General features: G+C 32.9%; 1 protein-coding gene across 1 annotated transcript; it reads left to right on the top strand.

Moving 5' to 3' along the window:
- The first annotated feature begins 9,954 nt into the window (after positions 1-9,954).
- Positions 9,955-16,166, top strand: LOC114296870 (uncharacterized). The gene is made up of 4 exons (XM_082881045.1): positions 9,955-10,246; positions 12,310-12,569; positions 14,619-14,726; positions 15,477-16,166. Exons 1-4 carry the CDS (start codon positions 9,955-9,957, stop codon positions 16,164-16,166), a joined length of 1,350 nt encoding a protein of 449 aa, XP_082737171.1.
- Positions 16,167-17,692: the final 1,526 nt, after the last annotated feature.

Below are 17,692 nucleotides of genomic sequence, written 5' to 3'. Positions count from 1 at the left end.
CAGTCCATTTATCCATTTATGCCACGTTAAATAAACCAAACCTAGTAGTTGCATTTTGTATGTGTTGCATTAGTCATTTGCATATTAGAGCATGCATTTTTGTAATTATTTTCTTCTCTTTGGCTTGCTTCGGTTGAGTAATAGGTGAGCATTTTTTGCTTTAGCATATTGCATGTGTGTTTGTGTTGCCATATCAAGCATGTTACCATGAGGCTAAATGCTTATTTGATATACCTCTTTGAGTGCCTGTGGATGAAGGCTAATTGCTTAAATTTGGATGATTTGATTAAATGCACATACAAGCTCGCTTTTCCAAGTGACACGTATTCAAAACGAACATGAAATCAAAGCGTTCTAAATTTTGTGAAATAGTCCATACTTGTTTGACCTTACATAGTAAAGATAACATAATAATCGGAACAAGAGAATATACTGTACATAAGAATCACATCATGATTAGAAAAGGCCGCTGATCTTTGATCGAGTGAGTGGGGTGCTCAATTCATGACCTTCTCTTCTCATACCTAAGTTCCCAAGCCGAGGCACTTTGGATATGACGGACAACTGGCCTTTGGCACGAGTCATGGATTTCCTAAATTTCTCAAAAATATTTAGGTGGCGACTTTGAAATTTGGCAATGCAGTCCATTTTTTGCATCTCTACTTATTAATGGATTTTCTAAGATTTGTCGGATTTGAACTCTCATTTGTTTTTTTTGTTTTTTTTTTGTTTCACATTCCACTTATGAAACCAGATTCAGAACCACGGGAGTCCGAACTGTAGGGCTATCCTACCCGAGGAGACTAAACCCCTCCAAAGAGCACGAAAAACCAGCTACACAACTCTTTTTTTTTCTTTTTTTCTTTTTTTCTTTTCCTCTCTATGTTCTTTATGCCAACTGTGCTATCAACTCTACCACAGTAGAGTTGGGCTGCAAACCCCAACACCCCCCACTCACTCACTCACCCACTCTCATTCTCATTGGCTATAGGGTTGGTTGCAATTAGCCAACAAATTAACAGTTGACAAAGTTAGCGAACACTTAACAGCTCCATTGAAGTATCATTTGAGCCTTTTACTAACCAAAATTTTAACGGCTGATACTAACACACCCTTTAACGGCTCCACTATGGATGCTCTTAGAAGAGAGATTATCTGAATTTCTAAATTCACCCTTAAAAAATAATCACCTAAGTTGCACATGATCATTTTGATCCAAAAATTTAATTCTCAGTATCGATTATCCTTAATTGGCACATATTGTAAAGTTTATAATCAAATGTGTTATTATTGAAAAGATAGATCAAATCGATAAAAAGGCCCAAATTTGAGGCACACTAATGTAATTTGGCCTAACTTAAGTTTTTATTTTTATTTATTTATTATTTATTTTTATGATGGGCGTAGTTTGAGCTTACACACTGTGAAAAGTGAAAAAAAAAAGAAAGAAAGAAAGAATAATTCTATACATTTAATAACCTTATTAAAAATCTTAGTAAAAATACAAAATATAAATTGTAATTGATTTTAAAAAAGTACAATAATATTTAAACATCCAATGATGTTTGGATATATATGTTTTTAATAAAAATGTTAATAACAGTCTAAATAAATGTAGCATTTTTCAAAAGAAAAACAAAATTGTGATCCTCTATCTTGTTTGGTTTCAGAAAATTGAGCCAACTTTTCAAAAAATTGAGGTTTTTTTTTTCGGGTTTTTTTTGGGGTTTTTTTTTCATATATATATATATACATTTTTTTTAGTCAAAATTTGTAATAATTTAAGATTTTTTTATTTAATTTTTAGATGCACCTAACCTAAATATACTTAAAAAATGTGATATTTATGAAAAAAAATCTTTAAAAAACATTCAACTAATACACAAAATATAAAATTTAGTATATTTTTGTATTCTTGTGTATTTATTGAATTTTAAAAATATTTTTCACAAATTTTTTACTTTTAAGGTACATATAAGTTATGTATATTTAGAAAGTAAAAATTTATTTAAAATATTAAAAAAATTCACTAAAGCCAAAAAAGAAAAATTACTAATAAATCCTATATGTTGGAATTATGTTCCCAGTTAGTTCCTTAAAAAATTTTGTGATCCATTTAGGCTTCGTTTGGAATGTGGTAGCTTTTGGAGTTTTTAGCTATTTTAGACTGGGTTAAAAAGTTTGTTTGGGTTGAGTTTTTTGACTTTTTCACTTTTGTAGGAGTGAAATAATTATGATTTGAATGTAATATTTTAGTTTTGTTTGGGATGCCCATTGGGGCCAATTTAGCCGTATAAGACAAAATAGCTTATTTTAGGCCTCATTTGGGAAGGCTCTGTTTTAGCCAAAAAGTCAAAAAGTTACTAAATTAGCCAATTAGCCAATTAGTCATACCAAAAAGTCAACAATTACGGCTTCTCTCTACTTTTTGCACAGCTTTTCGTAATTAGTCAAAAAGTCATCCCAAACATACAAGTTTTTTTTACCTACCTTTTTAGCCAATTAGCCAAAAAGTTACTAGATTAGCCTGTTCCCAAACGAGGCCTTAGTCAAATAGGACAAAATGTCATATCCAACCCATAATCATTTTATTTTTTTTCTCACAAAAGTTAAAAAAGTCAAAAAATCTATCCCAAACGAGATTTTTTAGCCCCAGGCTAAAAAAGCTAAAAAGTCAAAAAGCCAATCCACATCCCAAACAAAGGCTTTGTCTTATTGACTTTTTAGTCTATTTTGTCTTTTTGTGGCTAAGGCCTCGTTTGGGAACAAATTTTTTTAGTAATTTTTTGGTTTTTTGGCTAAAATATGATGTAAAAAAATCTAGTATGTTTGGGATGACTTTTTGATTTTTTACGAAAAGATGTGCAAAAAGTAGAGAGAAAAAGGAATCTTTGACTTTTTAGTATAAGTTGTTGACTTTTTGATTTTTTTGACTAAAATCACCACTTGCCAAACGAGGGCTTAATCATTTTAGATGTGTAATGACTCATTTATCATTATAGTCTTCTTAATTGTTACTGTTTGTTGGAGTATTATATTGTTACGTTTGGAAAAAGTATACCAATAAGTTTTTTAATGTATTAAATTGAAATGTTACATTGGAGATTTGGAAAAAGTACACAAAAGTTTTTGTGTGCTACATTGATTAGTGTGTTACGTTTGGAAAAAATACACTAAAATATTTTTTTTTTAGTGTTACGTTGTTATGCTTAGGAAAAGTATACTAAGAAATTTTTTAATGTGTTATATTGGAGTGTTATATTTTTCGAATGTTACATTAAAGTGTTACGTTTGAGTGTTACATTAGAGTGGCGGAAATGTGATCAATAATTGGATATAACTTTCTTAAGATGGCGTCCTCTAATGAGGAAGGGTATAAACGTTCATCAAAAATCAGGGAAAGTCTATAGTACATTTTGTTAAAAAATGTACATAGAAAATCAATGGCTAAGATTGAGCCACATCATTGAAAGTGACTTGCTAAACAAGTCACTTTTTATAGTTATGAGCCAAAATCATATTTCTTCATAACTATAATAAAATTTATCATAACTTAGTCATAACCACATCTCATAACCAACACCATTTTGTTCATAACTAATATCACATACTTCATATCCATAATCACATCTCTCATAACCACATCTCATAACCAACCCATTTGAGTCATAACCAATATCACATATCTCATAACTAACACCCTTTTGCTCATAACCACACAACTTTGATTATAACCAATATCACATATCTCATAACTATTAATCACATATCTCATAACTATTACCCACATGAATCATAACCACATCTCATAACCAACCCCTTTGAGTCATAACCAACATTATATATCTCATAACCACTAGTCACATATCTTATAACTAACAACCCTTTTGCTCATAACCACACCACTTTGATCATAACCAATATCTCATATCTCATAGCCACTAACACATAGCATAACCAAACACCCTTTGACACCACTTTGCTCATAACCAAAATCACATATCTTATAATCACTAATCAAATATCTCATAACCATTACCCACATATCTCATAACCAACATCACATATATCATAACTACTAATCACATATCTCATAACCACACCACTTTGATCATAACCAACATTACATATCTCATAACCACTAATCACATATCTCATAACCAAATACCCTTTGACTTATAACTACATCACTCTACTCATAACCAAAATCACATATCTAATAATCACTAATCATATATCTCATAACCTTTGCCTACTTATGTCATAACCACATCTCATAACCAATACCATTTACCTCATAACCAACATTGCATATATCATAACCACTAATCACATATCTTGTAACCACTATCCACATACAGGGGTGTAAATTTGGCTGACGAGCTCGCGACACACCCCAAGTCTAGTCGCGCCCTGGGTGGCCCCAACCAGGCCTGAGCCTAAGCCCAACCTAAGACCCTAGGCTATGTGTTCTAGAGCCCGGCTCGACTTTGGTGTGTTATGGAGTGCTACCCATCTCGTGAGCTTGATCGAAATTTTTTTTCCCCATCTAGCCCTACCCAACCCCAACGACTCCTTGCCCCTCTTTTAGTGTAACGATCAAAAAATTTTAAATTTTTTTTGAAACAGTCATTTAATCATTAATTTCACCAACAACCAATTTTTTTTTTTTTTTTTATATATATAAATTAACCCCTCCCTCCCAAGCCTTATAAATACCACCCCTCTCTCATTTTATTTCTCACAAACAAATCTGTCTCTCAAACTCTCATTATTTCTGAACTCTCAACTCTCTTAATTAATTTTGAAGTGTCATCCCTAAGTGACAATTGCAATTGATTACCTATCTCTATTTTAGATTTATTGTTAGTCATAGTATCTTCATTAAATATAATACAAATAGTAATATACAAATGATATACTTTTTAAAATATCTATATATATATATATATATAACTTAACTAAATCTTAATAAAAAATATGTTGAAAAAAATTATCTATGACGTGATTTTATTTTGTTCTACTAAACAACTTTTCTCCTAAATTTTTTTCTCTAACTTTTCTTCGTTTTTTTTCTCTACTCCATTTTCTTTCCCTTGATTTGTCCTACTTGTGCCTGAGCTCTCTTTATTTCTTACTCAAACTTCTCTATTTCGCTCAAATTATTAAACGACCATTGTTGATAGTTCTTCTTCACTGGATTCTTCCTCTCTCTACTCATGTGTCTCTGTAATAGATCCTTGAACTCGTCACTATTCTCTTTGTCTATTTCAACACTATTCATTCTGGTGATATTTCTCCATCTAGTAAATGCATCTATCTCGAAACTCTAGCTCTTTCACATTAATATGTCATACATACACAAACCTTTGGCCGTAGTTATGATTCGAAAGGTTTTGTTATCATCAATTTGTACATGTGCTAAAGAACTGGTGAAAAATTAATATTACACATTTTGTTGCACTGTTCTACTATCTTAGTCCTCTTCATCCCTCAAGTGTCTCTCTCATTCTTTACTGTCATTGTAGATATCTCCGATGTTTCTTATCGGAAACGACAACACCTTTAATGTCATTTTCACAAGCGATAAGCTTGTTCAGTCTCTCTTTCTCATATTCCATTTTCTGTCACTCTACTAGCTATTCTTTTCTAACTCTCATTTTCTGTTCCATGGTTTTAAGTCATTGATTAAATTATTTAATGTGAGAGATCCCGATTGGTGATTCTAAGATTTTTAGTGATTTGTTTAGTCATTTTATGATAATTATTATGAAACTTTGTTGCTTGATTACAATATTTGCGATTTATAAAAAAAATTGGATATTTTTGTTGCATCAATTAGTTGTGTTGTCACACATTTTGTGATTGATGTTATAAAATTTCTTGGGTTGGTTATGACATTTGTGATTTGTAAACATTTTGATTATTTTTATTATGGCAATTAGTGGTGCAGTTACGCATTTTGTAGTTGATATTATTAAATTTTGTAAGTTGGTTATGACATTTGTGGTTTAAAATTTTTAGATGTTTTTGTTACATCAATTAGTGGATAGTTACATAATTTTTGGTTAATGTTATGAAATTTTGAGAATTAGTTACAACATTTGTGATTTTCTATAATTTTAAACAATTTTGTTACGCCAATTAGTGATGGCGTTATGTATTTTGTGTTTTAGATTACAAAACCTTGTGACTTGATTATAATATTTGTGGTTTCTAAAATTTTAAATATTTTTATTACGCCAATTAATGGTGTGATTTTAAATATTTTTGTAGTTGATGAGTAAAATAGTCTGTTTTATTAATTTTACTTAATAAAAATAGATGAATGATTTATATTAAAAAAAAGAGTATAAATTGACAAAATTATAAATTAATAATTTATTTTATTACAAGATTCTATTCATAAATGTTTTAATTTTGTTTTTTATAATGATTATTACATAATTTCGGTCGCATTTTCTCCAAAAATTTGGAACAAACATCCAAATTTTGTCAAAATCAAAATTCCCTCATTAATTATTTTTGACAAATCTCTAGACCCTTTCTTTAGCCTAAACGAGAGAGAGAAAGAGAGAGAGAGAGAGTAATTTATGGACTTGGGGTCTGCCGTGAGCTCATGGGCTAAATTTACACCCCTATATGTGGATAGTGGTTATGAGATATGTGATTAATGGTTATATATAGGTGATGTTAGTTATGAGGCAAATGATGTTGGTTATGACATAAATGGGTAAAGGTTATGAGATATATGATTAGTGATTATTAGATATGTGATTTTGGTTATGAGCAGAGTGATGTAGTTAAAAGTCAAAGGGTATTTGGTTATGAGATATGTGATTAGTGATTATGAGATATGTAATGTTGGTTATAATCAAAGTGGTGTGGTTATGAGATATGTGATTAGTAGTTATGATATATGTGACGTTGGTTATGAAATATGTGGGTAATGGTTATGAGATATTTGATTAGTGATTATAATATATGTGATTTTGGTTATGAGCAAAGTGGTGTCAAAGGGTGTTTGGTTATGCCATATGCGTTAGTGGTTATGAGATATGAGATATTGGTTATGATCAAAATGGTATAATTATGAGCAAAAGGGTTGTTAGTTATGAGATATATGACTAGAGATATGTGATGTTGGTTATGACTCAAAGGGGTTGGTTATGAGATGTTGTTATGATTTATGTGAGTAATAGTTATGAGATATGTGATCAATGGTTATGAGATATGTGACATTGGTTATGAACAAAGTGGTGTGCTTATGAGCAAAATGGTACTAGTTATGAGAATATGTGACTAGTGGTTATGAGATATGTAGTGTTGGTTATGAAAAAATGGTGTTGGTTATGAGATATGTGATAATGTGACTATTAGTTATGAGATATGTGATGTTGGTTATGAGATATGTAACTAGTAGTTATGAGATATATGATCTTGGGACCCCTAAACTGCTCTGATTTCCTTTACCCTTTTTTTGGTAACCAATTCAAAATTAAATTATTAAAATAATTTAGTTATGTGGTAGTTATGAGATAATATGGTATGAATGAATAACTAAATATAACTAAGTTATAAGTTAATATGATAATGGTTATGACCTATATGATATTAGTTATAATATAAAATCACATATCCTCATAACTGATGTATGGTACATCCAAATGTACCATAGCATCACCCCATCAAATCATACCAAAATTTAAAATAGGATCTCATGGTAAGACCATCTCCAATGGTTCATCAAATTTAAATTTGATTAAAAATTATCCTTTTCTTTGCTTCAATGATTTCATCAAATGAGTATCAAATTAAGGATATAAAAAATCTTTCACCAAATTGACAACACTTGGGACATTTCATCATTACACTGTTTATAGCCGTTATATTTTCACCACCAGATGTCCCTCAGATGTTTTCCCAAATGACCATCTCTTTGCAAAATTTGTAAAAAAATTACACTGACTGGTTGACCGATCAGATATTTGCCCGATCGTTTGCCTCATCAACTAATATTTTGATGAAAGTTCAAAATATTCCATTAGAACACTTGATATTAAATGGAGTTTATACTCAAATTTTACTCATGGTTAGAGTTGCTCCAAAGTTGTCAAAAGGGAAATTTGGCTATAAACCCCCTTTACCTTCCTTTCATTGTTAAAAGGACTTAAAAAAAAATTATACTTTCTAAACCCCTTCATAATTATAAAGTCTTACATAAAGGACAATTTTATTATTTAAATATTTTATATGACTATTATACCCACTCTCTTCCCCACTCTCTTCCTTTCCACAGATGGCCTCTTCAAGAAGACCGGCGAGCTCTGCAACTTGTGCGGCACCGAAGCCGCCGTCATCACCTTCTCCAACGCCGGCAACACCTTTACCTTCGGCAACCCCTCCATCGACTCCGTCCTCGACCGTTACCTCTCCATGACTTCATCATCCTCCAGAGCCTCCGCAAGCTTCTCTTCCCTCTTTCAATATAGGGTTTCAACTCAAATCTGTGTACCATGAACGATTTCGATCTGTAATCTCCCGAGATATATAGATATATGTGTGTGTTTGTATGTTTTGATATTTGAATTCGAATATATAGATTTTTGAAAGCTTAAAGTTTTAAAAATCTGTAAAATCTGAAAAATTTGAAGAACCGGGGTATGAAAAATTGATATTTCTCTAAAATTTTCAATTATAGGCCTGATTCAAGGATTATAGGCATGATTCATTGTTTTTCAAAGTAAACATCGATTGATTCAAGGATTATAGGCCTGATTCAAAGCTCATAGCTCAAAGTTCCATTGATTTTTCAGAGTAAACATCAAATTTCATTTGATAGAACTAGAGTAAAATTTTACTCTGGTTCTATTGCTCTGTTTTTTTTATTTGACAGAACCAGAGTAAAATTTTACTTTTATACAGAGTAAAATTTTACTTTTAGCTTCAAAGTCTTACAGTTTACTTATTTTTTAGAGTAAAATTTTACTTTTATACAGAGTAAAATTTTACTTTTAGTTTCAGAGTGTAAAATTTTACTCACATTCAGAGTAAAATTTTACTTTCATACAGAGTAAAATTTTACTCTGAAATACATAGTGAAAATGTAGAGAGAATGATGTAGAGTAAAATTTTACTTTTAGCTTCAGAGTCTTACAGTTTACTTATTTTTCAGAGTAAAATTTTACTTTTATACAGAGTAAAATTTTACTTTTAGTTTCAGAGTGTAAAATTTTACTCTCATTCAGAGTAAAATTTTACTTTCATACAGAGTAAAATTTTACTTTGAAATACATAATGAAAATGTCTTAATAGGAGAGCTGATAGATATGAGGGTAATATAGTAAAAAAAAATAAGTTTTAAAATATCAGGGGGTTTTGAAAGTACTTATATAATTCTTGTCCTTTTGAAAGAGAAATTAGATAGTGAGGGGACTATGACCAAATCCCCTTGTCAAAACAAATAAGACCTATCAGTATATTAAAAAAATTATGAGATTGATTGAAATAATTGATTGTCATATGAAACTTTTTGATAATTTTTCCAAACAAAAAAAAAAATTAAAAATTAGGCCTTGTTTGGGAATGTATTATTTTAATAATTTTTTAATTTTTATAAAAAAAATATAAAAAAAATAAAAAGAGTGATATAATAATTTATAATATTTTTTTAACTTTTTAATTAAAATATATAATTGAGACTTTAGTTTTTAGAAAATCAATCAAAAATGTTAGCTCTCAAGTTCAAACGGCTCATAAAAACACAGCGCCACTGAAATTCAAAATACAAACCCCGCCAAACGAATCCTACATTCACACCATGTTCTTCACTCCGTCTTTCTAACTCGTTCTTCAAACCCTAGAATTCGATACTCTCTCTCTCTCTCTCTACACCGACCTCCATGGAAATTCAAATCGAATAAGAATTAGATTTTCTAGGTCAAAATTGAGGGAATGGACGTAGGTATGATATCGGTGGACCGGTGGTCCGAAGGCAGCCAAGTGTATTTCCTCACACACCTCCACGCCGATCACACCAATGGCTTGTCTTCAACCTGGAAACGAGGCCCTCTCTTTTGCTCTCGCATCACCGCCAAGCTCTTCTCCTCCAAGTTCCCCGGTTTCAAGCTCTCTCTGCTTCGAATTTTAGATGTCGGTCAATGGAATTCAATCCCTTTGGTCTCTCCAACCACCGAATCGAACACTACCATCAATGTTATCGCCATCGATGCTCATCACTGCCCAGGTGCACTTTTTCTCAGCTTAAGTTTGGTTTCTGGAGTCTGTTTTTGTTTGAATGTGACATTGGGTTGTGATGATCAAGACTGCAGTTTTTTTTGGCCACAACAGTAATTGTGAACATGACTGTATTTACTATTTTTATTGATCATAATTAAGCTACTAGTTTATTATTAGTATTATTATTATTTTTTTCTGTCGGATATATGTTATGTGGAAAATGAATTATTATTGCCTCTATTAATATTTGGTTATAGTTATTATAGTTGTGTAATTAGTTTTGCTTTTAAATTTCCTTTTTTCTTGAACATGCATAAATATCACAAGTCAAATGTGTCCAAGGGTGTGTCCAGAGGCTGGACATATGATTGTATTTCGCAATATTTGGTTTCTTCAATCAGCTGGCATGTCCGTTACATGTCTTGGTGTGTCGGTGTCGGAAATGACTACAATAACTAGTTTAAAGTGTTTGTGCTTCATAGTAGGTAGGTAATGAGAGCCTATTTTATCAAGGAGATAATTGTTGAAATTAATAACCAAATTATATTCACCCAAAAAAAAACCAAATTACATTTTCATTTTTAAAATTCTTTTGGTTAACCTTTGCTGTCTATATTATATGTTGTTAACGAGGATTACCACAAAGACAGCAGATTGCTACATGGCGGAAAGTACATTATCAATGATACATGTCTATTAATGCATTGATGCAGAAGAAGATATGCATGTACATAATTCATCCACCTTGGAGGAACTTTTTTATTTTTTTTTAACTACTTGAAGTCTAAGATTCAATAAATCGTGTAACTTTAGGGCTTTGAAAATCATATTTTTCAAACATTGGTTTTACTATAAACCATCCATAAGGTTTTGGGAAAGAGGGATAGACTAGATTGATATGGAGCAAGGTTTGGAACCCTCAATTCTTAGTTTAGAAGTCCTTGAGAGAGGGGAGCAAGGGATTGACTTAGGAATAGATATATAAGGTCAACTAGCTCATATATATCTTTCTCCATCAAACAATGTGCCTTCTTAGCGGGTATGGTTAGAAAGAATGTTTTCCTCTTTGCATTTTAATTGATTTCAATGAAATCAACTCTTGTTCTTAATTGAAGCCTAGTAGTAGAAAGTTCGAAAGGTAGTCTTCGCCTCTATATTTGGACAACCTTTTCTCATCTTGGTGAGTCATGTCCTTTAGAAATGAGAGTATCACGGTAGCCATTGAAGAGTGAGGCAAAGGGCTTGGTCCTCTCAATTGACTAGGGCTTCAGTCCCCTACGACAAGTACAATGCACTAGCACTATGCCAATATCCTTCTACAATGCTGGCATCTTATATGAAGACAGCTGGCTGGGGGACTCTATCTTGTCTAGGGACTATATTCATTGTAATTAAACAATGCATTTTTGTTTGAACTTGAAGGTGAAACTTCAAGTTTATTGCGATGAAGTACCACAGGGGTTCCATTGGCATACTGAACTGTTCTTGCCTCCTTGTAATAGGCATACTGAACAGCCACAAATTATGATATGCCCCATAAGCTTTTGCTGATGTAGATTGAAAAACCTTACAAACTTTGGTTCTAAGATTAAAACTTATCAAGGTTAAAACACTAGTTTGGTGCCTCCCCTTTTTTACCGACAACAATTCAAATATTTAAGTGTAATTGACTTCTACAAATTATCTTCTTTTCAAATATCAACTAGTCGAGGTTGATAATAAAGATGGGAACTCTAGTGTTGGAAAGCTTCCCCTGTTTTATTAAGAAAGCATCAAGTACGAAAATGTAAGAGACTTTTGTTTTCCTAAAAGTCCACCAAGTTTTATATATAAATTTTAGCCACCACATCTACCATGGTAATTATAATTGGCAAAAATGAATTTTCAAGTGTCAAAAGCAACTAGTCTACTGCTAAGCTTAATCTTTTTAATTTTAATTTTTCTACTTTATTTTGTCCTAGATTGCCTATCTGTGTGCTTGATCCTATCTATCAATATGTTATGTTAGGTTGAGTTGCCATGCTAAAGGATTTTTATTTCTTCTATCTTTTTCTTTCTTGTGGGAAATAGTCATGACAAAGGGTTTCACAATTAAGTTGTTCATGGTTTTCAACTTGACAGGCGCAGTCATGTACTTGTTTCGTGGTGAGTTTGGGTGCATGCTTTATACAGGGGATTTTCGCTGGGAAACAACTAGTAAGAGGGCAGAGATTGGAAGGAGCATGCTTCTTAGTGCTCTTGGGAATGATAAAGTTGACATTCTTTACTTGGACAATACTTACTGTAATCCATCATATTCTTTTCCTTCTCGAGAAGTTGCTGCTCAACAGGTGCATGTTTACTTCTCTTGTGGAAGTTCCATAGTTAAATTTTTGTAGTAGAATTAAACTACTACCCTGATTACAATTGGAAGCTACTAACTTATTTGTTAAGGTTTATTTTTTAACCAAAATTTTAATCAGCCTCATATTAACTAGTTTTGTCTAATGTGTTTTTGATGTGAGAAGCTCTGAATAATTCTTGTGTCATTTGTTATTGTTAAATAAAGTCAAAAAATATCCAAGGTGAAGGAGAGAGCAAAGGGAACCCCTAGAATAGGAGATAGAAAATGGTATTGGAGAGAGCTTTGAGCTTATGTTGCAGAGAAGTGTTGTTGATTTGTCTTATATGCATGAGATCTCCTTTTATAGGGAGTTTGGGTTGTTAATGTCAACTGAGGAAGGATAGGTAGCCTGGTCCCCTTGATGTGACAATTGGGGATCTCTTGCCCTAAGATGCTTGTCTTGGGATTTCTTGACAATGGATCCTGTGACATGGGGGATCTATGTCCCTCAACCTTCTTTAGCCGATAGCACAGGGTAGTTCCTCACCTTAGTATGTCAAGGCATCTTAGAGGCATCAGAGTATCATATGCCAAGAAGTGCGGACACTTCTACGAAGCTAGTGTGTCCATGTTGGACACTGGCACTTGTCAGACACATCCTAACACATGTTCGACACTTGTCAACACATGTACTATTTTTTTAATTTTTTTTTTAGATGCGGACACTCTTTGACACTTGGAGGACACATGTGTCCATCCCTTGCACACACATGTCCATTGGTTAGAAATATGAAACCAATTATAAATTTGAACAAAATAACTTAGAATACAAGATCAAAGAAAAATAATCCAAATTTATTGAAATTAGTATTATATTATATATTTTTTTTCTAATATTTTTCAATGGTATATTCATATATATAACATATAATAAATATATAAAATTATATATTTTGTGTGTGTCTTCCGCATGTTGTGTCCTGCATTTTTTGAAAATTGCGGAGTTGGTTTGTGTTTGTGCTTCTTAGATTCATATGTCTTTGATCAGTTAACAATTCTGTCTATTAAGGCTGGTTAGGGGAGTACCACAATCAGTAGGGTAAAGGACCCTTAACAGTCCATTGATTCTAGTCTCCAAGCCACGATCCTTCAATGATCTTGTGCAACAATCCTAGGCCCTACTCCCAACCTGGGTAGCTTGTTTTGAGACCTTAGACATGTTGGAGAAGTCATGGAATTCACAATTGCAGATGGGTTTATGGTGACTGCTTAGGGAGATCTTGACCAAGCGAGTGAGGCAACCTAGAGATCTTGGTCGGTCTAAGTGAGGCAATCTAGAATCTTGGCTTCAATTTTAGGCATTTTAGACAATAAAGAGATGTTTATGCTATTGATCCACTCGGACATGTGGCACTAGCTAGCACCATATGACTAGGAGCAGTGTCACCGAAAAATGCCGATACCTCAGTGATGTACGTTTTAGAACTCACATTCTAAAATGTGGTACATTTTCGTTCCAAAAAGATGAATTAAGCAATTTTTCCAATATATTTTCTTTAAAGTTTCCTTGAGAGGAAAAAGAATCAAATATAATAAACTTAAATCTAAGGAGAGTGGAGTTTTAGCAGGATAGAATGTTAAAAAATGTTTATAATGCTAATAGAAATGTGTTGTTGGTACATGATCAATATGAGAAGAAAAAAAAAACTAAATTTATTGGATATTTAATTGTTGAAAGAAAATTTCTCTAAGTGCTTTAATTAAATTAGTTTCAACTTTTCATCATGATTTCATCAGACTAAAGTAAAAATGTCAAAAATCTTAGAAATGGGCACAATATGTTCTGAGTTCTCTCTATTTCGAACAATATGTGGATGAAAAACAATGATTAGCATGTCTATTTACTTGTCTCTTGAAATTTCCAACTGTGAATAATAGTTTCAATTAAACATAAGTTTCATTCTTTGAATGGAGCTTGGTTTTATCCGCTGTTGAACTTCATTTTCTGATTATGTATATGGAAATTATTCATTTACATTTTTATGACTAGTTACAGGTTGTTGATGTGATTGCCTCTCATCCTGAACATGACATCATCATCGGTATAGACTCTTTGGGAAAAGAAGATCTTTTACTTCACATTGCACAAGCGCTGAAAATAAAGGTGTGCACACTCTTTACTGAAAGGAAAATACTGTCAGCTAGGGTTGTCTCTATGCAAAGTGTACGTATACAGTAGAATGGCGACCCAAACTTGCTTTTAGTTTTAATAATGTGAACATACCCAGATGCTTTTCACATCAACTTTGTTGGTTATTTATTTATTTATAATATAAGTTTTGGGGAAAATAGAGCTAACTATCTCAGAAAATTAATCTGCAGGTACTGGAGAAATATCATAATTTGTTTATATTAGTTCAAGATTGGAACTAATTGACCTACTCATTTTTTTCCTGTGTTCTGCATGCTTTCTATTTCTATATGGTATAGGTTACAATACCCACTTGTTTTTTGCCCTCTGTTCTGCATGTTTTGTATTTCTATATGGTATAGGTTACATAAATACTGTAATCTGGAGAGTTTATACTTTCATCTGTTTGACTATTTTTGCGCACTACATGTAAGCCTACAATGCTGGTAGCTTAGACTAAAAATTAGTGATTCTTTTGTATTCCCTTGTGTCATGTGATGTCATACAGGATGCAGCCTACCGCATTTTAAATTTAATGTTGTTTTTCTGGTTTGTAATAATGTGCATAGTCATGAAGACTTGTATATTCATTTTTTCACCGAAAAAGAAGTTTGGTGTGGTAGAAAGGAAATAATATCATTTTTATCCTTCTTATATGTATATAAGTAATCTTATGAGCTATCACCGGTAGTTCCTTATATTTTCTTGTTTTGTTCTTTAAAGATTTGGGTCTGGCCAGAACGCCTGCAAATTATGCATCTTCTTGGGTTCCACGACATCTTCACAACTAAAGTTTCTCTAACGAGAGTGCGAGCTGTCCCTCGCTACAGTTTTAGTATCGACACACTGGAGGGGTTAAATATGATGCGTCCAACTATAGGGATTATGCCATCTGGCCTTCCATGGAAACCCCTTGAAGGGAACACCAATGTTTTTGGTTCGTCTTCTCGCCATAGCAGAAGCAAATTGAGTACAAAAGTTGGGAGCCACACAGATATGCATAAACCTAATGATAATTCAAGAACTGTGGAAAGTTATCATGAATACATATTTACAGTTCCATATTCTGATCATTCATGCTTTGCTGAGATAAAGGAGTTTGTTAAGCTTGTCCAGCCAACCAACTTGAAAGGTATTGTGTCTTCCTCAAGTTCTTATGTTGATCCTCTTTACTATTTTGGCCGCCTTCCGGGAGCAAATCTACAGTCACAAGGTTTACGTCAGAATTTTGTGAGAAAAGGCCATGAAAGAGTTAAAGATGTCCTTAACAAATCTACTCTTCGAAGTGATAATTCTACTGAAGCTGGAATGAAAAGAAGAAGCAAGAAATATGATTTTTTAGGTGTTCATGTGAGTAGAGTTAGTATATTGAGACGACTAAGGCGTGGTGCAAAAATATTGGAACTTGACTGACTTGAATAGTTAAGAGTTGAATTTTGGCATTATGTTACACTGAAACTAAATGGCTAATGTTGAGTATGCTACTTCATCTGAGAATACCTGTATAAAGTTCCGAAATTCAGTGAAATTACAGGTATAACAAATTACATTTTTTTTTCCCATTTAATATTCTCTAGGTAATAGCTAATATGGCTTTGGGGGTACTCTTGTTTCAGGAAGAGTTATGAACTGTGCACAGATTGATACTACGGACTATCAGAATGGATATGAATCTTGAGGTTTATAATTGGACCTTATTATGTCTTACACCTCTTACACTTTGGGCTCAAAAGGTTTGCATTAACCATCTCATTGTTTATGTATGTCATGTCATGGTATTGCAATTCAAGTACAGGATCATTTGAAATTTCTTATTGAGTTTTACACCATCACCACCTAGTTGCATTGTTGATGGTGACAAATACACTTTTTACATGACTTTTATTGCAACTCCTTGTACAAAAGGATGGTGATGAATGACCATGAGATGGCAAGAAGCTTATTCTTCTCGATTTCAGTTATTGAAGGTAATGTAAGTTATATGATGCTATTGTCCCTTTCTCTAATTACATCAATGATTAAATCACGAGCATCTTGGTTAAGTTTGCGAATACTTACACCCTCTTCTCTCTAGGTGGTACACAGTCTAACAATCTACCAAATGATACCTAAATTCCTCTTCTATACCTCCTTAAAGGAAGTCATGTTGCTATTTCTCCAACCTTTTCACAACTAAAGCTAAGATAGTGAATAAGGACATAAAATACTTGGGAAGACTGGACAAGATGCTTTGATTCAATGTCAATCTATCACCTTTAGATACACAGATATAGGCTCTTCTTTCTTGCCAACTGCCTCTGAAATCTCTAAACCATAGAATCCCACACTAATTTTGCTCTGAAAGTGGCTCCTAAAGGAAGTCTTAGATAAGAAGGTCAATGCTCCACCTTACGACCTAGGATGTTAGCCAAGGTTGCAACATGAGGCACCTCCCTGACCAGAATAAGGTTGCATTCCCCTAAATTCACTTTCAAACTTAAGATGACCTCAAAGTACAGAAGCACAGATCGCCTGGAGTTGCCCCATCTGTGCTGGTTATAAGGCTTTAGTTTCTGTCTCTTAATACTTAAATTTTAAGGAGAAGTGTGGGCTTTGCTTTTCAATTTGATATCAAAGCTTATTTGGGCCTGTGACTGGTGTGCTGTTTGTCTGACTACTATATGTTGTGGTCCAAGAGGGTGTGTTGGAATGTGTCCTACATTGTTTGGAGTTGCCTTATCTGTGCTGGTTACAACACTTCAGTTTCCCTCTCTTTAATACTTGGGTTTTAAAGAGAAGTGTGGGTTGGGCTTTTTAATTTAGTATCAACGCTTGGTTGGGCTTGCGATTGGTATGCCGTTTATCCGACTGTTGTATGTTGTTGTCTATGAGGGTGTGTTGGAATGTGTCTCGCATTGTTTGGAGTTGCCCCATCTGTTTGGTTATAAGGCTCTAATTTC

This window comes from Camellia sinensis, chromosome 7 (genome assembly GCF_055761805.1).
Source record: "Camellia sinensis isolate YWXY chromosome 7, ASM5576180v1, whole genome shotgun sequence".
NCBI lineage: Eukaryota > Viridiplantae > Streptophyta > Magnoliopsida > Ericales > Theaceae > Camellia > Camellia sinensis.
Note: the sequence above shows the minus strand (reverse complement) of the source record. Positions and strands in the feature narration are given on the sequence as shown.